This window comes from Gossypium raimondii, chromosome 5, assembly GCF_025698545.1.
Source record: "Gossypium raimondii isolate GPD5lz chromosome 5, ASM2569854v1, whole genome shotgun sequence".
In the NCBI taxonomy this organism is placed as follows: domain Eukaryota; kingdom Viridiplantae; phylum Streptophyta; class Magnoliopsida; order Malvales; family Malvaceae; genus Gossypium; species Gossypium raimondii.
The window spans coordinates 23,006,759-23,031,428 of record NC_068569.1 but is presented as its reverse complement, the minus strand read 5'-3'; the positions used below and the strand labels follow the sequence as shown (position 1 = coordinate 23,031,428).

The 24,670-nt window shown below is 33.1% G+C and overlaps 3 protein-coding genes and 1 non-coding gene across 4 annotated transcripts; 1 reads left to right on the top strand and 3 right to left on the bottom strand.

Moving 5' to 3' along the window:
* Nucleotides 1-11,692: 11,692 nt before the first annotated feature.
* Nucleotides 11,693-12,569, bottom strand: LOC105766885 (protein MAIN-LIKE 2-like). The gene is made up of 3 exons (XM_052630276.1): nt 12,545-12,569; nt 12,319-12,380; nt 11,693-12,226 (listed from the first exon to the last, which is right to left on the bottom strand). Exons 1-3 carry the CDS (start codon nt 12,567-12,569, stop codon nt 11,693-11,695), a joined length of 621 nt encoding a protein of 206 aa, XP_052486236.1.
* A 4,332-nt stretch (nt 12,570-16,901) lies between these two features.
* Nucleotides 16,902-16,974, top strand: TRNAA-AGC (transfer RNA alanine (anticodon AGC)). Its single transcript has one exon. It is a non-coding gene; the product is annotated as a tRNA-Ala (tRNA).
* A 555-nt stretch (nt 16,975-17,529) lies between these two features.
* Nucleotides 17,530-19,465, bottom strand: LOC105770609 (protein RADIALIS-like 3). The gene is made up of 2 exons (XM_012591886.2): nt 18,964-19,465; nt 17,530-17,799 (listed from the first exon to the last, which is right to left on the bottom strand). Exon 1 carries the CDS (start codon nt 19,245-19,247, stop codon nt 18,987-18,989), a length of 261 nt encoding a protein of 86 aa, XP_012447340.1. The 5' UTR covers nt 19,248-19,465; the 3' UTR covers nt 17,530-17,799; nt 18,964-18,986.
* Nucleotides 19,466-21,497: 2,032 nt separating this feature from the next.
* Nucleotides 21,498-24,000, bottom strand: LOC105770608 (tubby-like F-box protein 6). Its single transcript, XM_012591883.2, has 5 exons — nt 23,567-24,000; nt 23,087-23,498; nt 22,903-22,990; nt 22,518-22,650; nt 21,498-22,420 (listed from the first exon to the last, which is right to left on the bottom strand). Exons 1-5 carry the CDS (start codon nt 23,824-23,826, stop codon nt 21,754-21,756), a joined length of 1,560 nt encoding a protein of 519 aa, XP_012447337.1. The 5' UTR covers nt 23,827-24,000; the 3' UTR covers nt 21,498-21,753.
* Nucleotides 24,001-24,670: the final 670 nt, after the last annotated feature.

The following is a 24,670-nucleotide window of genomic DNA, read 5'->3' as shown; positions in this document are numbered from 1 at the left end:
CTTGATACCCCCCTTTTTACAGATTTTTGATGGCTTTTTATAGCCAAAATTACAGTAAAATAAAAGTAAAAAAATCCTATTTCGTTATTTGCTGCGTCTATTGCTATTTGGATCCGTTTTTCTCGCAGGTATGGAGGCCGTGGAAGAGGCGACGTAAAGTGGAGGATGCTGTGATAGTTAGGGAGGCATTTGTTGGGCGTCTTGGTGAAGCTTGCTTATTAGGCTAGGTTTTTTTTTAATATGGGTTTGGGTTTCTGGACTGGGCTAGGGTTAATGTGATTGGGCTGAATTTTTGGGTTTAGTCTGTAGATGGGTAATTGGGCCTGCTGTGTTTTATTTTGTATGGGCCCGGGCAGAAAAAATTGGTATTACAGCTGCCCCTCTTTGCTCGTTATCGTGTGACGAGAATGGAGCAAAGACTTAAAAAGACCAATTTTTGCCTGGCCATATGGACCTTAGCGTTAGTAGCCTCGTTCCTTCCTACTGCATCTCCAGAGGTATAGGAACTGGTGTTTCAGTCCACTCCTACTGTAATGTCGGGGAGATAGGATTCATACATTGTAGCTTCTCAAAAGAACTAAATTTGCTATCTTTAATCTGCTCCACTACAACTTCAGGGAGATAAGACCTGTAGCTTCAATTTGTTCTGCTACAACTTAAGGATAAATCTGACGCGATCTGCTCTACTGCAACTTCAGAGAGATGAGATCTGTGGTTTTAGTCCACTCCATTGCAACTCCAAGGAGATAGGACCAGTTATTTCCGTCTGCTCCACTGCAACTTCAGGGAGATAAGACTTGTATCTTCGATCTACTTCGCCACCAGTATGGGAAGATAAGATCTGCTCTCTTTGATCTATTTCATGCCAATACATGAAGACAAGATCTACTTTCTTCGATCTACTTCACGCCAATACATGAAAACAAGATCTGTCATCTTCAATCTATTCCACTGTTGCCTAGGGAGATAGAATCACCGACTTCAATGTACTCCACAGCAACATCAGGGAGGTAAAATCTACCATCTTTAATCTGCTCCACTACTGCTTAGGGAGATAAGATCTGTAATCTTCACTCTATTCCACTGTCGCCCAGGGAGATAGAATTACTGGCTTCAATGTACTCCACTGTAACCTCAGGGAGGTAAAATTAGGCATCTTCGATCTGCTTCGCTGTCTATGCAGGAAGGCAAGATCTGCTATCTTTGATCTACTTCACGCCAGTACATGAAGACAAGATCTGTTTTCTTCGATCTACTTTGCCACCAGTATGGGAAGACAAGATCTAGTATCTTTGATCTACTTCACGCCAGTACATGAAGACAAGATCTGAAATCTACAATCTATTCCACTGCTGCCCAGGGAGATAGAATTACTGGCTTCAATGTACTCCACTGTAACCACGATGAGGTAAAATCAGCCATCTTCGATCTACTTCGCTGTTTATGTAGGAAGGCAAGATCTGCTATATCTAATCTACTTCACACTAGTACATGAAGACAAGATCTATTTTCTTCTATCTACTTCGCCACCAGTATGGGAAGACAAGATCTGCTCTCTTTGATCTACTTCACGCCAGTACATGAAGACAAGATCTGTTTTCTTCGATCTACTTCACCACCAGTATGGGAAGACAAGATCTGGTATCTTTGATCTACTTCACGCCAGTACATGAAGACAAGATCTGTTTCTTTTCAACCTGCTCCACTGCAACTCAGGGAGATAAGGCTTTATGATTCCACCGACCTGTTCTCTGTGGAACGTGACCTGTATGATTTATTTTATGAACCTAATTATGCCTAGGATGTCATGATCAAATGAATCAAATGCTCCTAACTAGACATGTATGAATGACATTTGAATGAATGTAGAATGTCATGAAAATGATATTTTAACGCTTGAGTTATCATTACTCCAAGTTTATTAAGGTTTCATCACTAATGTGTTATAACACATTTTTGCTCACCTGACGTCTCCAAAGAAACACTTAGTCAGATTGCCCCACTGTAACCTTCAAAGTTTAATCTACTGGGATGCAAAAATTTGTACTATCTTTCTCTCGTTGTAACCCAAGAGTAAAAGATTTGACCTTTTCTCAATTCCCTACTATCACAATTCAAGGATACAGGGTGTGAAACTTTTTGGTCTCTTACACCATTCCCAGGGTGTTGTACCAAATGCTTATGCACAAATGAAGAAATCTTCTCCAAGAACAACTTCTTCTTATTATTCGGTGATCATTGCTTTCTTGTTCATTGAAGCTTTGTCACCAACACGATATCTTGCCATTTTGTTAAACAAGAAAATTCAAAGGGATAGTCTTAATTTAGACTCTTTTTTTATCAGATTTCCAACCGAGTGCATTCTAAACAATAGTCATGTTTGAGGTTCCTATATTATTCAGAAACTTCTAGAGTAATATGCAAAACTTCCCTTGTGAAAGTTTTATTAGTCCATTAATCATTATTCTAATGCAACATGCTTGCAAAAAAAATTATGGATAAGAATAGAGTTGGTTCTGAGCATAGCTTGAAATGAATACGTTGTCAAAGATAATAAAGATAAATGGCAAAGAAATGGATTTAGAAATGTGTATCTTGGAAATGAATGAAGTGTTCCAAGAATAACAAAAATGGTATAAGGATTAGATGCCCCAGATATCGTAGCTTGAACTTCTATGTACAAACTTGCTGAAGACCTTTCTGGGTTTGACATGTGTTTAGGAGATCTACCATACTCTATCGATGCCCCAAGATGTCGCATACCCTTTTCTGCTGATTCTGGTATAGCAAGACCACTGCATATCCCATTCTGATCAGTATTTGAGCTGCTCTGATTACTTCATGCTCAATTATGATCAATATTTGAGCCGCCCTTTTCGGGTTTTCAACTCAAATCCCCTTTGGTCTAAGGCGCCCTTTGCGAGTTTTCACATTAGCCTCTCCATTTTTACTTTTTCATTTTCATTTTCATCACTTCTTTTTTTTCTTTTTTCTTTTTTTTTTTTGGGACTCAAACTGCCCTTTGCGGGTTTCTACCTTGGTCCTCTCCTTCTTTAAGCAAAGTATTTCCTGACTGAATCTGAGTTTACAGGACTTTGCAGGTTTATCATCCATCTTACTCAAAATTAAAGCTCCTTTGGAAAAGACCTTCTCTATAACATAAGGTTCTTCCCAATTTGGCATCCGTTATATTTTTTTGTAGAGTGAGGAGCTTCTTCAGCATTAGGTCGCCATCGTGGAATTCTTTGGGGCAAACCTTTTGCTATAGGCTCGCATCAGTCATTTCTTGGTATATCTGACCTTGATGAATAGTTTCTAGCCTTTTTCTTCAACTAGGTTTAACTAGTCGTATCGGAATTGGATCTTCATCCTACTTCAGCTCAGCCAAAACTCGAAGAGAATGAATTTCAACTTCAATGAAAAAACGTGATAAACTGGAAAGAGTGGCATTGCCCCGGTAGAGCTTTCATTGCACCATTCATGATATTCACCTTGAACATACTGCAAATTTCTGATATCGTGCTGTTGTTCAGATTGCAATGACGGCGCTTAAATCGGGTACATCCTGGTATCACCATGCGAAGGCATCTTTGAATGCTTGAAGTAACCCAACAACGTATTGTTTTTTCGGTCATGCATGTTCCCTCAAGGTCACAGTTTCTATTGTCTCCTCATGAGGTAAAATTTTCTTCCTGCTCTACCATCCTTAATAAGTCCAGAAATAAGCTACGATTCATGTCATCTTCAAAGTTGTGAGATCTTCTAAACACATGTCTCACTCAAAAAGAGATTCTAAATCTGTAGCAGTGTCATTCATGTCATTGATATTTGGGGACCCATAGTGGGTACCAAAAAATATAAAAAAGAATGTATGAATAATATGAATGAACGAATGAATGATTTGGCAGGAGAAATCCAATAGAATGAAGAAAACGTAAAGACTGAAAGAACATTTGCTCAAAGATGATTGCAATAATGTATTCATTAAAAATAATAATGTTCAGACATGAGCCTATTTCACAAAGGAGTTCTTATTGCTTCTAGGCTAAAAGCAACAAATGTGTTCTGAACATTACTCTAGCAGACTCTAAATAATATAGGGGTTTCCTCTGCAGTCCCATTATTTTTAACCCCTCCCAGGCGAATATCTGACCAGAAAGCATTGCATTTCCTCCATTATCAATCATGATTGGGTAATGGATTTTCTGCACTTGATGAGTCACCAAACTTGACAACACCCATGTCGATGAGTCTTTCAACTTGCTTCTTGAAGGCAGTGCAATTCTCAATCGAGTGTTCCGTAATTCCCGCATGGTATTCACATTGCGCGTTCGCATCATACCATTTGGGATACGGAGGTTGTAGAGGCTTCACAAGAAAAGGGGAAACAACATGGGCATCAAACAGATTTTGATACAGTTTCCTACATGGTACTGGAATTGGCGTGAATCGGGGCCTCTCTGTGTTTTGTCCTGTACCAGCTTTTTGTCTCGATGAACCTTGTTGGTTAACAGCCACCTTTCTTGGCTGACTTACAGTAACTGATTTAGAGTAACCCATGTTGTTCACCTCATCTTTTCTTCTCCTTGAGACTGACCTCTTGTTACTCTCTCCAGCATCGATCTTTCCATTTCTTATGGCATTTTCGATCATCTCGCCATTCATGATTATGTCGGGAAAGCTTTTTGTGGCACTCCCCAACATATGTGTAATGAATGGTGCCTTCAGTGTGTTAATGAATAGCATGGTTATTTCTTTTTCCAATAGTGGTGGTTGAACTTGGACTACAACCTCCATCCATCTCTGTGCATACTGCCTAAAGCTTTCGCTCGGCTCCTTCTCCATATTCTGAAGGGTGATTCTATCAGGAGCCATGTCTGTCACATGACTATATTGTTTCATGAATGCTTGCGCCAAGTCCCTCCATGAACCAATCGTGGCACGACTCAATTGATTGTACCATTTGGATGCTGCCCCTGCAAGGCTGTCTTGGAAACAATGTATCAAAAGTTGGTCATTGTTAACGTATCCAGCCATTCGCCTGCAGAACATGGTGACATGAGCCCCTGGGCAAGTCGTCCCATTGTACTTCTCGAATTCAGGCATCTTAAACTTATGAGGGAGTACTAGATCTGGCACTAAACTCAGCTCTTTTGCGTCAATGCCTCGATAACTTTCAGTAACTTCCATCGCCTTGAACTTCTCCTCGAGCCACTTGCATCTCTCCTCTAACTCGCTCTTGTAACTCCCCTTCACTCTTTCCTTCTCAACCACTTCATCGAAGTCAGGAATGGCAGAGTTAATAGGATTATTTTCGGGATTAAAACCCGGCCCAGTTTGGAGGTTCGAAATACCAGCTCGAAATTGCTGAGGCATGATGGTGACAGTAGATTTGCGCGGGTATTCGGCTTGAGCTCGCTCATGTGGAGGGGTGAAACCTGGAGGATAGAAAAGTTCATCATCATTTCCCTCATCGACATTTGCCATGGGACCCTTTCCTTTATCACTTCCCTTAGTTATCAGTTGGGTTAACTTTGCCAATATATCTTCTTGGGATTCTCGCATCTTCTCAGACATCTCTTGTTTCATCTTGTCTAACCGCTCCTGCATTTGTAGCTGAAGCCGGTCTTGCATCTCCTTCTGGTACTGTTCGAGTTTTTCTAATCTCTGATCCATATCTTTTGTGAGTGCCGTATCGGTGTTGGGTTGGTTGGTTGGATTCCAGGTTAACTGAGCAATGATTTTAGTTAATTAGGATCTTTGAATAATCTTTGATGCATATGATGTAATGAAATGCGAATGCATGAAATGAATGCATAAAGAGACGTTGATTCTGATTCAATTCCATTTAGAAAACCTTACTAGAGGACAAATTTCTTTACATAAAGCGGATATATATACGGCTTTGCCCTCATACTCGAAGCAAAGATATCTTCTCCTTTTTCATCCGGATGTTAAGATAAACCTCGCGAACTTCCAAAGGATGTCATTGCTAGCTCCTTTTGCTTGATTCTGGTCGCAATCCGTTGTCTGCCTATCCTCGCAATGCTCATTAGCTTCTTTAAGAAATTTGGCATGTTAAAAGCTTTTAGACAATCATCTTGAATCCTCGGGCCCCGAAGTAAAGTCATGAATTCTTCCATCGCCCTTCTTGTATTTCTCGGAATATATTCAGGCTGCCGTACTATTTTCCATTTTATCAAGAAACCCGTTTTCTTATGATAGGCTTTCTAAGTTAGTAATCAAACTTGAATCAACATATCTTTTCTACAATGCAAATGCAATGCAATCATAACCAAAACAAAACAAAACGGGTTAGTATCTGGTATAAACATTAAATCCAATACAATCAATAAATAATAAAACTCCTAGTCAGGTATCTACTAAGGTTTAGAGTAATTCTACCTAGGGTAAGCTCCTAAGGTTCACTATATGCGGTTCGGCTTCTAGGGCAGGGGTACCTGAACCAGCAGATTCCTCGATCCTCACCCATTATAGGCTCATATGGATCGAGTTCAGTTCAAGGGGACACATTTCCTTATGGCTGCACGGAGATGAAAATCTCACGAAGACATAGGTACAGATGTATCCCGGAAGCGGTCCACTACCCTGCACGGAGGTGAAAACCTCACGAAGGACTAGTTTCTTGCTCCCACTTAAAGGGTGAAATGCAAAATGCAAATGCAAAGTTGCCAAAATACCATGATAAAACATTAATGAGTGCGAAGGGAACTCATGAATTTTTTTAAAAACTTTTGATTTTCGACACAAAGACAAATATGATCAGTTTATGGTTCGACTCTCTAATGTCCCCAGCGGAGTCGCCAAGTTGTCGAAACCGTTTTTTGAAAACAAAAATTTTTAGTTTCGATTTAAAAATAAAAACTGGAGTCGCCACCGATCCTTTATTAAGGTGTGATCGGCTCACCTTAAAAATTATTCTGGTCCACGAATTTTGAGAAAATGAGTTCGGGAGTCAGTTACGCACGAGGAAGAATTAGCACCCTCGTAACGCCCAAAAATCGGTACCAAATTCATTATTTAATGTCTTAGTGTCAAAAATCTGAAAAGATTTTAAAAGAGAACTTTTAACTCGCAAACGAATCAAAATAATAAAATATTTTTATTTTAAAGAAATAAAACATCACACCCAGTAAGTTAGGGCACAATGTTTTTAAATCTTCAAAATACCCGAATATTGCCTTTTGCTTTTGAAAATTCTTATTTTGAGTAGTCAAAATATCAGGACCAGTAAGTTAGGACCCAACATTTTTGAATTCCCGAGAATAAACTTTTATTTGAAATTTGTGGATTTATTGCGAAACAAATACTTGGCTTTCTAAATTCATCGAAAAATAATCGCAATCCAGTAAGTTAGGACACGATCTTTCTCGAGAATCATGAATGCCAAATATTTTGGAAATTTGTAAAATACGATGATTTTAATACTTTGTCAAGACCAAAATATATTTTCTTTAGAAATGTGGTCAATATTAATGCATAGCATGAAACCATTACTTCAATTTAAACTACATATGTATATGTATTTACCAAAATATATAAATACAAGTACAATATACAAGCAAATTTGAAAACATGAGTGGGCACGTACTTGACACATAAATATAAGTGTACATATAAAGAAGTAAGTGAAGAAATATATACAACAAACTTATAATAAGTTATAAAAATATGCATGTGCATGTGGAATGACAATTGCAAAAGAAGAAACAAAAAAAATGCAGATTTGTGTTTGTTTACAAAAATAAGAGAAATGTATTAGCATATATATATATATATATATATATATATATATATATATATATATCTGTAATATGAAGTATAGAAAATGTATGTAGATGTATATATATTTACAAAATAAAAAGAAATGTATAGGTATATGTACAATATGTATAAAATAACAGAGTGTATATAAAATAATAAGAAATATTTATAATAATCCAAAAATGTATATTATGTAAAACATGTGTATGTATACATTGGTAAAAATAAAAATAAAATTATGAAGAATAGTATATAAAACATACGTATGTACATATTTACAAAAAGGAAAAAAATATAAGAGTGTATATATAGAGAGATTAAGAAATAAAATAGAAATAGAACATGTGAATAAAATATATAACATACGTATACTATAAAAATATACCTATATATATATATTAAAAGAAACTATGCGTATATACTATATATAAAAATACATATATATATATATATATATATATATTATATAAGAACCATGCATATGAATGACTATAGGAATAATAATAGTAATAATAATAATAATAATAAATGGGGACTAAACCAAAATTAAACAGAATTTTGGGGTCAAAATTAAAATATTTAAAAAAGGCTAAATTAAATCGGGCATAAAAGGGGGAGGACCAAAGGAATAAATATCCCGTGTTGGCCAAATGCAGAAAGTAATCGAACCAAATTGAAACAAAATTGAATATGCGGTCCAATTTTAAAAGAAGCAAAACGGGTTTAATTGAAGTGCGCCGCAAAAATAAGGGACTAAATGAGCAATTATACCATTAAAGCCAAACGCACGGATCCTCCCCTTCGGGTTGGGTCACCGCGCGGGTCATGGCCTCCTAAACGACGCTGTTTTGAGGTTTCAATAAAACCCATTTTTTCTTTTAAAAAAATTCATAACCCGTTTTAAACAAAAAAAATGTTGCACCCCCCTTTCTTTGTTCTCTGCTAGGGTTTCATACCCAAGCCGTCGCGCCGCCGTTCAACCGGGTGCCACAGCTCCGATCGCGACGGAGGTGGCACCGATCGATACTTCCGGCCAAAGAGGTAAGTTTCCCTTCCTCTTTTCTTGGTTACTTTAAGTGAAATAAATGAAAATAAAGATAAAAGAAAAAAAATGATGGTCACTGCAAAAAAACTAAAAGAATCACCTAAAAAAACTTGAATTTTTTGTCCTCTATTGAATTTTTTTTCTCTTGATACCCCCCATTTTTACAGATTTTTTATGGCTTTTTATAGCCAGAATTACAGTAAAATAAAAGTAAAAAAATCCTATTTCGTTATTTGCTGCGTCTATTGCTGGTTGGATCCGTTATTCTCGCATGATGCGTGCGAGGAGGATCTTGCGGCGATTAGGGAGGCTCTTTGTTAGGCGTCTTGGTGAAGCTTGCTTCTTAGGCTAGGTTTTTTTTGAATATGGGTTTGGGTTTCTAGACTGGGCTAGGGTTAATGTGATTGGGCTGAATTTTTGGGTTTAGTCTGTAGATGGGTAATTGGGCCTGCTGTGTTTTATTTTGTATGGGCCCAGGCAGAAAAAATTGGTATTACAAACCAAATCTTTAATTTGACGTTTTTATACATTTTGATTTTATTACACAATTTGTTTTATCCACATTGTTTGTATATATCTAGACTATTAGGCTAATATACTAAGAAAGGCCTTAAACTAATATACTTTGTTTAAACTAGTCCTTATGCTATTTTTGTAGTTAAATAATCCCACAACTTATAATTTTTAATCATGAAAGCCTTTGATTTTAATATTGAAGTAAAAATATTTTAAAACTTTAAACTAATTTACATTTTATGCTTATGTTTTTTAGTTAAATAAGCTCAAGACCTGTAATTTTACTCATGAAAGCCTATGATTTTAATATCAAAGTAAAAATATTTAAAATTTTAAACTAATTTGCATTTTATGATGATATCAAATTCATAAAAATATTTTATTAAATAAATAATGATATTTTTGAAAGTAAAACAAATTAATATTTTAAAATTTGTTAAAAGTTCTTATATACATAACACACTTAATCGCTCTTTCAATAATTCTATTTACTCTTATGAATTTTATGTTGATGTTAAAAGTGTGTATAATTTCTATTGCATCAAATATATTATTGTTAAAAATTTATTATTGTAAAATATATATTTTTATAAAACTATAAGTATAATAATAGTAATTAAAATAGCATAAAATAAGATTAAAATTAATAATAGCATACACAGGGATGTAATTGGGGGTTGGCAGGTGTCCCAACCCCTAAAATAAAATTTTTTCATTTAAGCCCTTTAAATTTTTAAAATTTAAAATTAGGAAAAGTAAAATTACACTTTGGCTCTCTAAAATGATAAAATTTGATTTAATCCTTTAAAATTATAAAGATATAAGCTATTAAAATGGTAAAATTACATTTTACTATTGTAAAAGTTACAATTTAATTTTAGTCCCTTAAAAAATTTTCTGGTTTTGCCCTAAGCATACAATTATAACATGAAACATTCTTATCAAACAACAAAATGATAGGGAAAGCGGAAAATGATGAATTTGAAATAAACTTCATATTATATATAAATTTAACTAAATAAGCGAGTTATACATAAACATTATAATATAACATCATCGTCGATTAGAATGGCCATTTATCGGGTTTTTTACAAAAATAATATAAAAAATAAAAAATTACCAAAATGTTATACATTTTTTTTATTTACCAAAATATATTTTTTTATTTACCAAAATATATCAAAAAAAACAAAAAAAAAACCTGGACCGATTTGACAGTTCCCTGGGTCAAGGGAACACTGTTGGCGGCACCAAAGAAGGGAACCCTGTTGGCGGCACCAAACAAGGGTTCCCTGTTGGCGGCACCAAACAAGGGTTCCCTGTTGGCGGCACCACTCGTGTTATAAACACGAACTCTATCTAGCTGAAACAAGAAAAATTAGAAGAAAAAGAAAAGAAAGAAGAGGTGCTGCGGAAAAAAAAAAGAAAAAGAGAGAAAGAGAAGAGAAAAATCAGGTATTTTTTAAAAAATAATTGATTATGTTATTGTTATTGTTTTGTATAATTTGTATTTTTTTTGTTTTAGTTTAGTTATTAAGATTAAAATCAATAAAACTCAAATTAATAGTTTTAGTTAGGGTTTTATTATCAAAATATTACAAAAAAATAAAAATTTTATAGTATTATTATTATTATTATTATTATTATTATTATTATTATTATTATTATTAAGATGTTAGTTAGTATTATTGTTAGTAAAAATTAGTATTATTTTTGTAGTTAGTTATTAATAATTTTAGTTAGTATTATTTTGTATATAAAATTATTAATATTATTATTGTGTTAGTTATTAGGATTAGTGGTTAAATGGCTTTCATGTACAAAATTGAATATTGAAACATTAGTTTTTTTTTATTTAAGTTATTTATTTTATTATCCGTGCAAGATGTTTTACGAGATTTTGTTTATTTTTTGACAGATTAAATATTGAAGATGGATGCTAAGTTTTTTGTATGCGTTTATTTCGACGGAGTCATCTTAACAACAAGTGTTGGATGTGTATTTGAATGTCAGCAACAAATAGCAATGAGATTTAATAGAAATGTCTCGTTTGATGAAATGAAGGCAAGGATTAATGCACCTACAAAAAACAAATATAGCGTTTAGAGTTGGTTGGTAACATTAGTCAATATATTATGACTACAAATAACGAGAAGTTATATTTTATCACCTGCTCAGCAGTGGATAAACATACGATTGGTGTCTAACCGATGCCAAAAATGGCATCCGATCTAAATACCAGATCTGCAGCGGTGAGAGGCATCCGCCAATGTCGCGAACTTTCGGATCGTCGCCCGACAAAGCTCTCGATACAAGATCGCTAGCACGGTGAGCCCACTATAGGAGCTAACATCGACAAGTCACTAATAGGGGCAAGTACATCAAATGCACCTTGTCGTTGCTTGCATCAGGCATCAGTTCTCCCCCTATGATATGCATGATGTACGCTCGAGCAGCGCACATCAACTCGCCTTCAGTGGCTGTCGCTGATAATTGTCCATATTTGGCTTTCAGCCATGTAAATGATACGCCCGAAAAATATGACTCACCGTTCCCTGGTGAGTCTCCTAAAAGCTGATAGCAAAGTGCATCCGGATCGGTAAATGTAGATATTCCCGTTACGGGACTCCCGTCAATTGGGAGCCCAAGCTGCAACGCTACATCCTCCAAGGTCACCGTGCACTCCCCGCACGGAAAATGAAAAGTGTGGGTCTCCGGGCGCCACCGCTCCACTAGCGCAGATATTAAATGAAAGCGCAATACGGTGTACTGGATCTGTGCTACGGACCCAAATCCGGCTAGCTCTAAGTACGGCATCAATCGTGCATCCAGAGTATTCTTCAAAACACTCACACGGCCCCTTAAAACTCGGTACGAGTCCTGATAGTGTAAAATTACAGAAAAATTTTACGATAACATTATTTCTTTGTACGTCTATCCTTTTTAAATAAATAATAAATAATAACTCATACCGCGTTATTAACCGCATCAGATATGTGGCTTTTTTTGCTAATCAATGAAGCCATTGCGAAGCCTGCAAGTTGAAAAAAAAGGTTAGTAAAAAACTCTTACTTCGGCCATTTGTTCGTATTTTTTTCTCCGCATTTTATTACTTTAAAAAATATCTTCATTTCTAATTTTATAATTTTACATAATGTTTTAAATTTATTAATTTAGTGTGTTTTAAAATTAATTTACTGTAAAAAACCATTATCCCCGCCATTTACTCGTATTATTTAGTGTATTTAGTGTAAAATTAATTTATAAATTTCTTGTGTTTTTTCCTTTTTTATTCTTTTTGTTTTTACTTTTTTTGAAATATTTTGGTAAATAATAAAATTATATATATTTTGGTCAATAAAAAAAGTTATAATATTTTGGTAATTTTTATTTTTATATTATTTTTTATAAAACCCATAATAAAACATTACAAAATAATAAAATATTTAAAAATTACCAAAATATTATATATATTTTTATTTACCAAAATAAAAAATTACTAAAACCGGTTTTTATTTGGTGTAAGAAAAAATCCTTATCCCGCCATTTGCTCTTATTTTTTCCCGATTTTATTTTCAATAAAAATATATTTATTTTTATTTTATTACTTTATATTATTTCATTACATTTTTAAAAATATTTGTATTAACTATTTCTCAATTTTTTAAAAGTTAGTAATACACTATTATTTTGGCCATTTGTTCGTATTTTCTCTCCGCATTTTATTATTTTAAAAATATCGTAATTTTAAATTTTATAATTTTATACTTTTTCAGTGCATTATGTTTACAATTTATTAAAGATATAATTTTTTCGCATTTTCTTACTTTCGGTGAATATATAATTTTCGTTTTTCTTTTCGTATTTTATGTTTTCTTAAATATATTTCTTTATCATTTTACTTTTAATGTTATTTTCCTAACAAAACTAACTTCAACATCCTAAGTCAATTTCATAAAAAATTCTAATCAACATATAATGTACATACCATTAATTTTTTCATGCTAAATATATCTCAAAATTATATATCCTAAATAAATTAATAAATTACGTAAAATGTACTTAACATTATTTTTAACACACAAATATTGCAAAATCTTAAATTAATAATAATAATTACCTTATTTTCTTTTTTTTCCTTCCTTCTTTCCCTCTTCTTCTTCTTTCTTTTTTTCCTCTTCTCCTTTCCTTTTCTTTCCTTATTTTTCTTTCTTTCCTCCCATTTCCTTTTCTTTCCTTCTTTTTCTTTCTTTCCTCTCCTTTCCTTTTCCTTCTTTTTCTTTCTTCCTTTCTTTCTTCTTCTTCCCCTCTCCTTCTTCCCCACCAACCGACCACCCTTAATATTTAAGGTGGTGCCATAACAAGGAATCCTTGTTTGGTGCCGCCAACAAGGTTTCCTTGTTTGGTGCCGCCAACAGTGTTCCCTTGACCAAGGGAACTGTCAAATCGGTCCAGATTTTTTTTTTATTTTTTTGGTTTTTTTTATATATTTTGGTAAATAAAAAAAATTATATATATTTTGGTAAATAAAAAAAATGTATAACATTTTGGTAATTTTTATTTTTTATATTATTTTGTAAAAACCGCCATTTATCTTTTTAAGTATCATTGTTATTTGAACATGACTCGATATTTCTTCTTTGAATTCCTACTACTTTAATACTCTGTTCTCTTCTCAATAATTTTCTTCATATGCTACTTAACTAAAAGTGTTAAATATTAAATGTTACTTATAATGATAAATCTTAATTTTAAACAGTATATAATTATAATTCTCGTTAAGTGATAATTAATTTAAAATCGTACCTATTATTAATAATTAATATTATTTATTGTTAATATATTAAATCCGGTGATTATATAATTGAATATATAAAAGTAAAAAAATCAATATCAAATTTGATCTTTGAAAAAGTAATAGGAGAATAGCATGTCACATCACTAGCTAAAATTAATTATGGAATGCGTGTCAATCATCTAGCTTTCAAATGCTTTAGAATTTATTTAAGGGTAAACTATTTAGTTGGTGATCCAATTTTTAGGGTATTTTTATTTTTGTCACTTAAAAGGAAATCTTTACAATTTCATCATTCAACTTTTAGTACATTTTCATTTTAATCACCCAACCGTTAAATCTCTAATAATAGTTAACTTGTACGCACCACATCATGTTCATATTTTCATTTTGGTCATCCAGCTTTTAGGTCGTTTTCATTTTAGTGATCTAAAAGATTTTTTTTTGAAGTATTGATTGGGGTAAAAAAATTAAGGACTAAAGTGAAAAAAACACTAAAAACTAAAATAATTCATTAAAAATTTGTAAAATTATACTTGTTTGTAGAGGTGATCATGGGTTGGGCTACCCGGCCCGGCCCGACGGCTCGCCCGAAAAATAGGAAGGTTAGGGTAAAAATATAGGCTCGAAATATGGGTTTGGGCAAAAAAATGAGGCCCCTTTAGAAAACGGGCCGAGCCTTGGGTAAAACTTTTTTGGCCCGACCCAGCTCGGCCCGAATTTTATATTAAATATATATTTTTTAATCAAATATATATTTAATATGGGTCGGGCCGGGCTCGGGCTTAGCAATTTTCTATCAGGCCGGGCTTGGATAAATTTTTAGGCCCATATTTCGGGCGGGTCGGGCCTAGAAAATGGGACTAAAATTTTATTTGGGCCCAGCCCGAACCCGACCTGGTCCATGATCACCTCTACTTGTTTGTCACATTGTAGAATTTTTTTTCAATATTGAAATTCTAAATTTCCAAACATAAAATTCAATTAAATAGATTGTTTAAATTTTTGGCTAATTTATCAGTATATGCTGAAATTTTTTTGAGAAACTATGTTTCTTTTTAATTTATTAGCTAAATTATTAGAAGGTTAAATGTTATTGTTTTTTTCTTGAGTCCCGGTTCAATTCTCTCCTACTCACATTTGTATTTTTTATTTTTAATTAACAGTTTTAACATATTATTATTTTTGGTTAGATAGTTAGATAATTGTGATTTCATATTTGAGTCCTAAATTGATTCTTTTTATAAGTATTTTAATATATATTTTTATTTCATGTTGTTTCAAGCTTTTATTCTTTTTAATTAATAACTCTTTTATTTATAAAATCAAATGATTATTGCAAATATCATTATTTTTAGTAAATATGATTTTTACGTGTGTAATATTTATCTTTCAATCCATATCATGAGTGTAGTAAATTGGCATGTTATATATTTTTGTATGTGTATTTGAAATAATTATTTGAAATGTTCCACATATAAAAACATTTGGAATTCCATACACACAATGTGGATGAAAATCAACTATATTTGAAATATTTTACATATTTGAAATAATTATTTGATTTTACAATATTAGAAATCACCATAACCCCACAATATAGGTGGAGAAAATAAATATTTGACGTATAAATATTATATATAAAGAAAAAATATATCTAAAGAGTTAGTTAATGTTTTTAAAAATAATTACATATTTATTATTTGATTTTATAAATAAAACAGATGAATTAAAAATAAAAAATTGAAAACAATATATCTAACATGCTTGTTGAACTTAGGACTTAAGGATGAAATTACAATTATCTAATCATCTAATTAAAAAAACTAATGTGTCAAAAATATTAATTAATAATAATAAAAGTCTAAAACAACATGAAATAAAAAATAGAAATGTGGGTAGGAGAAGAATTGAACTTGGGACTTAAGGACAAAAACACTAACATTTAACCATCTCACCAAAAAGCTAATTTATTAGTTTTAGTGAACACATTTTCCTTTCTCTCTGCAAAAACAACATAGATTGGAGAATTTAAAAATAAAATAGAATAATTTCTCTTTTTATTTTTTCAGCACATCCTAATAAATTAGCCTGAAAGTTTTTATCCTTAAAATTTTAAATTTCAAAATATAATATTAACTTATTTGTTCTGTAATATTGAAATTAATTAAAATAAAATTTTAAAATTTAGAAGGAGATTAATTTAATTAATTTCAATATTACGAATGATCGGTTAACATTATGTTTTGAAATTTAAAATTTAAGGGACAAAAATTTTCAATAACTTGTTTAATTGATTTTGATGTTTTGAAATTTAACATTTCAATATTAAAAAATAAAGAAATTTAGAACTTTCGACAAGGGGTAAACAAGTACAATTTGACAATTTTTAAAGTATTATTTTAGTTTATGCCGCTTTTTCACTTTAATCGTTAATTTTTTTTAACTCGATCAATATTATAAAAATGATATTTTTTAGGTTCCCAAAATGAAAATGTGAACATAATGTGACCTGTACAAGTTAATTACCGTTAGAGATTTAATGGTTGGGTGACTAAAATGAATGTGCCCTAAAAGTCGAGTGACGAAATTATAAAGATTTCATTTTTTGTGACCAAAATGAAAGCGTTGTAAAAGTTCGGTGACCAATTAAGTAGATCACCATTGATTTAATAAATATATTATATCCTTCCAGGGGCAGATTAGGAATTCAAAACAAATTAGGTTGATTAAAATTATAATGGGAACAGTAAATATCAAGGGGATGTAGCTCAGATGGTAGAGCGCTCGCTTAGCATGCGAGAGGTACGGGGATCGATACCCCGCATCTCCATTGTTATTTTTTTCCCTATTTGAAAAGGAAACAAACCTTTTCGGCTTTTCCCGCCTTCCACTTGCTTAAAAAGGTAAAACGGCGATTCTCTTTTCCTCGCAAAATCAAATATGCAAAAATGACAAATTATTTTCTAATTTTCTCAAATCATTCTCTTTCTGATCCAGATTTAAAACAATATTTTCAGTTAATTACTGGATTGGTTCTCTCTTCGGATTTTGGAGGCTGGAACTGAACTAGGTAAGCTGTTTAAGGTTCTCTTTCAGTGACGTTATATGATTGAATAATGATGAAATATTGCGTTTAATTCCTTAAACTCGAATCGCCATGATTTTATGTTTATTTTCATTTTGATCAGTGAGGTTTCATTTTTCTACGTTGATTATTACTAATATTTTGTACTATATCTTTTGATGCTGATCGCTTCATTCTTAACTCTCTAATCCAATCTTTATCCAGTGATTTAAGTATTACACGTTTGTTTTTCTTTTTTTCTTTTGGCTTTTCTCTGGAAACAAACAAGGCAAGGAATTCAATAGGAAAATACATAAAAAATTACAAGAAATACCAGTACATTAAGTATAAAATCGAGTACAGTACTTACAAGCTTTGATAATTATAGATCTCAATTTTTTGTTATGTTAACGATCTGACTCGAAATAACATACAATCCATACACACTTAGGAGCCATAGGTAAGGGAGAATCACGATCCGATTCCCGATTTCTTTATATTTATACTTACACATATAGTCTTTACTCATCTTTTGACAATAATGTAGCTGAAACTTTTGCTTCATTGTAGCTATAGATTATCTTCATAAACCTGTAGAAGATTTAAGAAAAACAAGAGCTAAGAGAATTGAAGAATAAATTTACCTTTTTTTAACCCTTCAAAATTTATTTAAGTATTTGTGCTCAATACTCAGTGTTCAACATATATTAGATATGAGTACAATAATATAATTTTTTAGGAATATTATGTTTGTATTAAAATATGACGGGGAGTAACATATATAGGTATGAGGTATCCTGCCTTTAGGAAAATTGGATTATTAGCGGAGGAGCAAGTGCAAATGTCTATCTATGTTATATTATGGAAATTATTTGTTTTTAGCTGAAATATTGGGCATTGCTTCATGATCTAAGAAAAACAGTGTCATGACATTAGAGGAAGTCAATGAATTATTAATGAAGGGTTATAGAGGGTTGTCAAGTTTTAAAGTTAATTAAACAAGGGTTATCCATTACATTAACATGGATATTTTTTTTCCTTTGAAAAAGGAAGTTCATTTATTATATGATATGGAGTTCATGCTTGAATTATATCATAGGATTTAAACCATACCATGATTCCCAGCTAGCCAGAAGAAGAGAACACTTGATAATAACATTCTTTAAATGATTTCCAGCGTGGCCGAAAAGGGGAGCAAGCAAAGGGTCAGATAATTTATTTAGGAAGGAAGAATTAGAAATCCCTGACGTCTTTTTGTTACTGTTATATGCTGGGTTTTGGAGCTTGAGGACGGGTCTATGTTTCATGTTAGGGGTGCCTTCTAGAATCCGTGGTATTTGAAATGCTCATCAACATAATAAATCATAATCTTTTTGGATTATCATATATATGAAAGTTTTATCAGGTTTTTCATATTCCTACTAGCTTTACAAAGACCTAGGGTCCCTGCCCTGCCATCAGTTGACAGCATTTGGCATTGATTGCAAAGGAAGTCTTAAGAAAGATGGCTGGTTGAATATTAATTTTTGTATAGTTTATTGTTGAAATTTTAGAGCAGTGCAAGTCTAGATTGATCCGACCCTTTATTTTTTTTAATTATTCGTGTCGAGACATGAATACAAGGATATGGTCATAAACATGCTCTTATCCGACACTTACATCCATATCTGAGTTCATCTACTAGCAAAGATTCTATCAAAGAGGTAGTAGCAAGTATTAAGTTTGCAAAGGAGAGAAAGTCATTGATACTCTTACCTTTCACTCATATCAGCAGCAGTTCATCTACTGTTGTTCCCAGTGCTTTCATAATCGGGTATAGGGATTTGACCAGATTCAATATGGTTGACATCCGTCACTAAGATCTCATAGTGCCTTCGCACTTCCTCGGGTGTTTTATCACCAACAGCTGCTGCCACTTTTTGCCAGCGGTCCGGAGTGTCCCTGTCATATACAGCGAGTGCCTTTTCAAACAGTTTGTTTTGCTTTGGAGTCCAGTAGGAGTTAGAATCACGTGAAGAAGTCTTAGAACTTGACGACATTGTTGTTGCACTTAGGGGGATGAGTCAAAAACAAACAAGAATGTGGAAATAAAAGCTTAGATGTGTTGGATGTGAAGTGAACAAAAAAGTTGGAAACGAAGAATGTTTTGTCTATCAAAGATTAGACCCTTAAAAGGAGAGCAACTAACAAAAGAGAAAGAAGCTAGCTATCAAGGGAAACTAGATTGCTGCCTCAATCAAGGAGCTGGTACAGGTAACAACTTGTTATGCTTGCTACTTATAAAGAGCCAACATCTGTGGTGGGTAGCGGTGTAACCAAGTTGAATCTAGTTTAAGTGATTAAGAGGAGCTAGAAATTCGATTTAAATTTAATCAAGTTGAGCTTAATTCAAGATAATGACTGAATTGTTTAATTTTACTTGATTAGACTTATTTATCTATATTTCAATGTGAGTTTTAAATCGAATTAAAGTTTTTAATGTTAATTAAAAAATATAACAAATTGATTAAGCTTGCAAGTTTATTTTATGGTGTTAAAAAATATTTAAATTTGACTCGTTCAATAGATCAAACCGTTCAACTCAATAAAAATCGAATTTAGAATTTTTAAGCCGAAGTAGATTGCTATTTCATTGTAAGTTGGGGAATATTTAGGGTTAAAACAAGATATGATTCGCTTGCTTAAGCAAATGCTTTTGATGGACAGGAATCAAGTGTCATAGAACTGACTCTTTATGAAAGTCTAGTTCTTTGTTCTTGTTTTTTATTGGATCAAGTTGACTTCTTTGAGAATTTATCGGATGGTGGGGATTAGATCCCAAAACAGTCTACCCCATCACCATAGATGCTCCAAAATATAATCCTCCACCATACATTTTAAAACCCACAAAATATACAGTAACATATTCTGCCATTTCCTTTTTCCTGAGTGGGAAGATGAAATTTTCTTCTGTAATTTGGCAACTAGGTAATTAATATATATTTTTGAAAGAGAAATATTTATATTGAACTTGTTCTTTTTTTTCATAATAATATTGTGAAAAATAATGCTAGTAGCCTAGAATTATGATAAATGTGACCTGATGCTAGCTGTTGAGAATGCTGTAGATGGAAAGGGATTTGATTAAATTCTCGAGTCTTTGTTTGATGATAAAGTTGTGCCAGTGGGCCGTGAGTTAGTTCCTTCCCATTAGTTTGCTTTGTGGGAAACTGTTGCCAATGGGTCTTTCTCTTAGGATTGATTGAAACTGTGAAATTTTTTGGACTCTGATTCAATTTTTATGTATATAATTTTGAATTTATCTCGTCTAGATTTATCTCTCAATCCATTCTGAAATTATAAATTTTTATATAATTAAAACATATAAGAACAATTTTAAAATTAGTATGGGATTTTGATTGCCAGAGCAAAAGACCAGTGCCTTTTGAGCACTTGGTGGAGTCTACTCCACTCATATAGCCGTCAACTCATTTGGATCTTAAAGGGGCACGATAAGAGGACCACACTTTGAGGGAATCCATGAATAAAGCAAGTAATACTAGTTTTGGAAACATGTTTATATTATTTTTGGATCTACTTGAACATAGTAAGAAAGCATGATTTTGCTCCAAACAAGAACCAATAGAGTGGTATAGTTCAATCTTGTAGGTTCAATTTGAAGGGATAAAAGTTGTTTATTCATTTATTTATGTTGGAATTTTGACACCAGTCCAATAATTTGGCTTGGTCTTTAACTTGAATAGAGAAGATACAGGCATAGGTTAGACATAGATTTCTCAGAGGGGAAGGGAAAGAAATAAAGAAGGTTGCAAAAGAACGCAGGAAAAAGCAGCAATAAAGGGTTCAACATGAAAACCTCAGCTAAGGACTAATATTTAAACTTCTTGCCGTTGCAACTCTGGAACAAAAAACAGAGATAATGAAAAAGGACACAACCACCCCAATCGCTTGGATTCAGTTGTAATCGAACGTGGGTGTGTCCGAATTTATTTCAGACATGGCTACTTCAAGCAAAATGAAAATTGGAACAACATAGACTTTGAGCATTGGTTAAAAACAAATAAAACCTGGGAGTTTAACATATCCAAATTTTCCCCTGCATAAGATTAGGATATTTCAAAAAAAAAAAATTCATAAGCTGGGTTGCAGGGTTCTAATCAGTGTTCTAATCCTGGCAGAAGAAGGAAAACTCATGAGCATCTTTTCACTCAAAATCGAAAAGGACGGTTCAGGGTTACGTGATCAACCCAGGCAACATAAAATATAGTTCCCTCGTATATTGAATGACATAAAACATAAGTCGTGGAATGTATGAAGCAACTTGCTCAGTGGGAGAGCCTGGAGCTTGCAGTTTGAAAATAGATAGATGCTAAACATAGAATACATGTGTACAGCCTTCATTACTTAGTATGTGCAGAGAAACAAAAGTGGTTGCCGATGAAAATGGCAAAAGCTAAAGTGCTTCCGGAGAGAATTATGTACAACCAAATTGTTGTGAAATACTAGCATGATCATGCACATAAGTAGAGGGAATAAGAGGGATTGTCATTCACAAACCGGTTTTGTACCGAAGCTGCTCAAGCAGATTGCAAAGGCTTGGAAAGCAGAGAGTGGGTAACGATAATCCATGGTGAAAATGTCCTTGCCAATCTTCCCGAATTGCAGGATCACTTTGTCTTGTTCTGCTACTGCAATGTTATGGCCCGGCTCTGCAGCGGCCACCAACTGGAAATTCTTTACAGAAGCAACGGTAACTCGTCCTTTAAAATTTAGGCACCAACACTGCAACTGTTCATGCCATCTAGGAGCTTTATTTTTCAAAGCTAATGCTGTACTTTGCACTGATTTTGGAGGCTTTCCACAGACAGTTGAGTTGAATCCCATGCGTGGCTTCTTTCCTTTGGAATCTACCGGTGGAGAAGGATCCTCATCAGGGCAATTTGCGAATGCCGTTGGTGTTCGAGCAGTTCCTCCTTCTTCGAGCGAGGAGACTGGGATCGAGTACATAATACACTTCAATCTCCTTGGACCTTTGGTGCGAAGAACATTGAGCTCATAAGATATACTGGCAGTGTTCAAGCTAATCGTAGGGACCTTCGGAGGCACCGACTTCAAGTAAGTTTTCCAACGTGATCGAGGACTGGATTGTGCAGTAGAATCATATTGAGGTTGGCTCTCGAAAATGTTGAACTTGGATCCCAGGAAATTAGACCTGTTAAAGCTTCCCTCTTTAAATTGCAGAAAGAACTAACCAACCCTTAAGAAAGAAGAAAAAACTAATAACAATTTTCACCCATCAAAAAGCTTACCTAAGTTTTCCAATATAATCGTTGCTTGATTTTGAGAAATCATCCCCCTTTAAATATATCAAAAAATCAGTGCAGGTAGCCCTTCTAACTCTCTTCGCTACCAACAACTGTTTACTCAAATCACCAGACAAAGCTGTAAAAATGTAAATTCGTAAATAAAACTAATAAAAACCAGTTATATAAACGTAAGGATGAGTCTTTTAATTCAAGGATTTTAATTTGGTGCAATCGTATACATGATTTGGATTTGATTTTAAGTGTACATTCCATAAATCACAATTTATTTATAATGCATCCCTATAAACATATTACTAAGCTAACATGCAGTTTTAAGAATAAAAACACTCATTTTCATTAAAGAAAAGATAGAAAAATGAGAACTAACCAGGACTGAGACCCAGATGCAATCGATATGTTGAAGTTTCTCTTTCCCTCCTAATAAAGCATTGAATGGGGGCATCCCTTGGTCCAGGCTAAACCACCCCCGAGAAAATAACATCGGTAAACGAAATATCAAACCGAAAATTTCCAATAAAAAGGAAAAAGAAAAAAGAATATTAACACTTCACCTGCTTTAAAGATATGGGGAAAGTAAATAAGCCACATTGCTCCGGTGTTTTAACAATTTCTTTAGTAATTTCCCTCCACGACTTACAAACGGAAGCACAAGCAACCACATCTCTCCTTCCTGGCCAACATATTTCCTTTGTTTCCACTCTTTGTATTATATCTAAAAGTAATTCCGGAGGCAAATTTGCCCATTGCCCTTGCTCGATGATTGGAGTTGAAGAACCAGCTAATGATAACGTAGAAGAAGAAGATGAAGAAGAAGAAGAAGAAGAAGAAGAAGCAGCTTCTGGTGCAATATGGGATCGTCCACGCCTATGGTTATCTTTCCTCCCTGGACTTTTATTTGATATATTTCCAAATTCCCGAATAAAAGTTTTTAATGGCATTTTTCTTGATTTTGGTTTGATAGAGCTGGAAAATAACGATGGATCACAATAGGTGAAAAGGAAACGATAAAAGATGAAATGTTTGAAGTTTACTTGATAGATTTGTGTTCTTCTGCTGTTATTGGATCCAAATTGGAAAGAGATGCCTTTGAGGGAAAATCTTCAAAAAATTTAAAATGCGAAGAGGAAATGTTGGAAAATATTAAAAATTTCCAGAGAAATGAGACGAATTCATCGGAAAACGCTATAGGGAGAGGCGAAATGGAGAATGTACACGATCTCCGAACAATGAGAAGAAAAAAGAGACCGAGAGAGAGAGAATCTAATGGGATGAGAAACCTTGAAGTTCGCATCCGTTTTTTTTTTTTCTTTCTTTAAAGATTGGCGGTTCAATTGTTCATCTTCTCTCTCCCATTCTCTCTATCTCCGCCTCTCTCTCCGCTGCTGTACGACGGCGACTACCTGCACAATGAAGGCCCTGCCCTTTTCTTTTCCTTTTTCCTTTCTGTTTATCTTAGATTCTAATTTAAACAACTTGTAATTTTTGAAAAAAAGTATATTTCTTTTTATTTTCTGTTTTTATTAATTTTCAATCTTGTCCATTGATTTAATTGGCGGGTTTTTTTCCTTTTATTTTCAGAGTTAGCTGCAAATTGCACCTGGACACGTGGCATACAAAGGAGACATTTAAGTCTATCATGGTTCTCAATGCCGAAATTGGTCGCCTTGACTGGTACATTGTTTAAAATTTAAATCTTATCACATAATTTTAGTTTTTATGATAAATTTTTAATATATTTCCACTAATTTGACTTTTATTAGTTAATATATATTAGCGGACGTATTATTTTTCTATTAAATTTTGTACTATTAATATAGTGTATTTTAATATATCATTATTTAAAAATTAAATAAATTTTAAATATAAAATTATTCGTTAATAAATTTTACAAATAAAATTCTACGTTTTAACAAATCCAAAATAAAGAAAGAAAATTATCTTCTCACATCTCATACGGTAAACATCGTAATTATAAAAGAATCCACAATAAGATCATTTATACTAAGTATATTAAAATTTAAAAGCTTTTCGAGATTTATATTTTTCGTTTTTTTTTGTTTTGTTTTGCTTGTTTGTTATATAAATAATTGAATTTTTTATTTTTACTGTAAATTTTAATTTTTTAAACTTTACGT

Bases quoted from the DNA above. Each gene is read 5' to 3' on its own strand.
- LOC105766885 (XM_052630276.1), bottom strand. From the start codon at position 12,569: ATGGCGGGGATAATGGTTTTTTACA. The intron at 12,381-12,544 runs GTAAATTAATTT...TTCAACTTGCAG, and splicing joins GGGGATAATGGTTTTTTACA to GCTTCGCAATGGCTTCATTG. The intron at 12,227-12,318 runs GTATGAGTTATT...TTACACTATCAG, and splicing joins CTGATGCGGTTAATAACGCG to GACTCGTACCGAGTTTTAAG.
- LOC105770609 (XM_012591886.2), bottom strand. From the start codon at position 19,247: ATGTCGTCAAGTTCTAAGACTTCTTCACGTGATTCTAACTCCTACTGG.
- LOC105770608 (XM_012591883.2), bottom strand. From the start codon at position 23,826: ATGCGAACTTCAAGGTTTCTCATCCCATTAGATTCTCTCTCTCTCGGT. The intron at 23,499-23,566 runs GTAAACTTCAAA...GTTATTTTCCAG, and splicing joins GAAGAACACAAATCTATCAA to CTCTATCAAACCAAAATCAA. The intron at 22,651-22,902 runs GTTAGTTCTCAT...ACATTTTTACAG, and splicing joins GCATCTGGGTCTCAGTCCTG to CTTTGTCTGGTGATTTGAGT.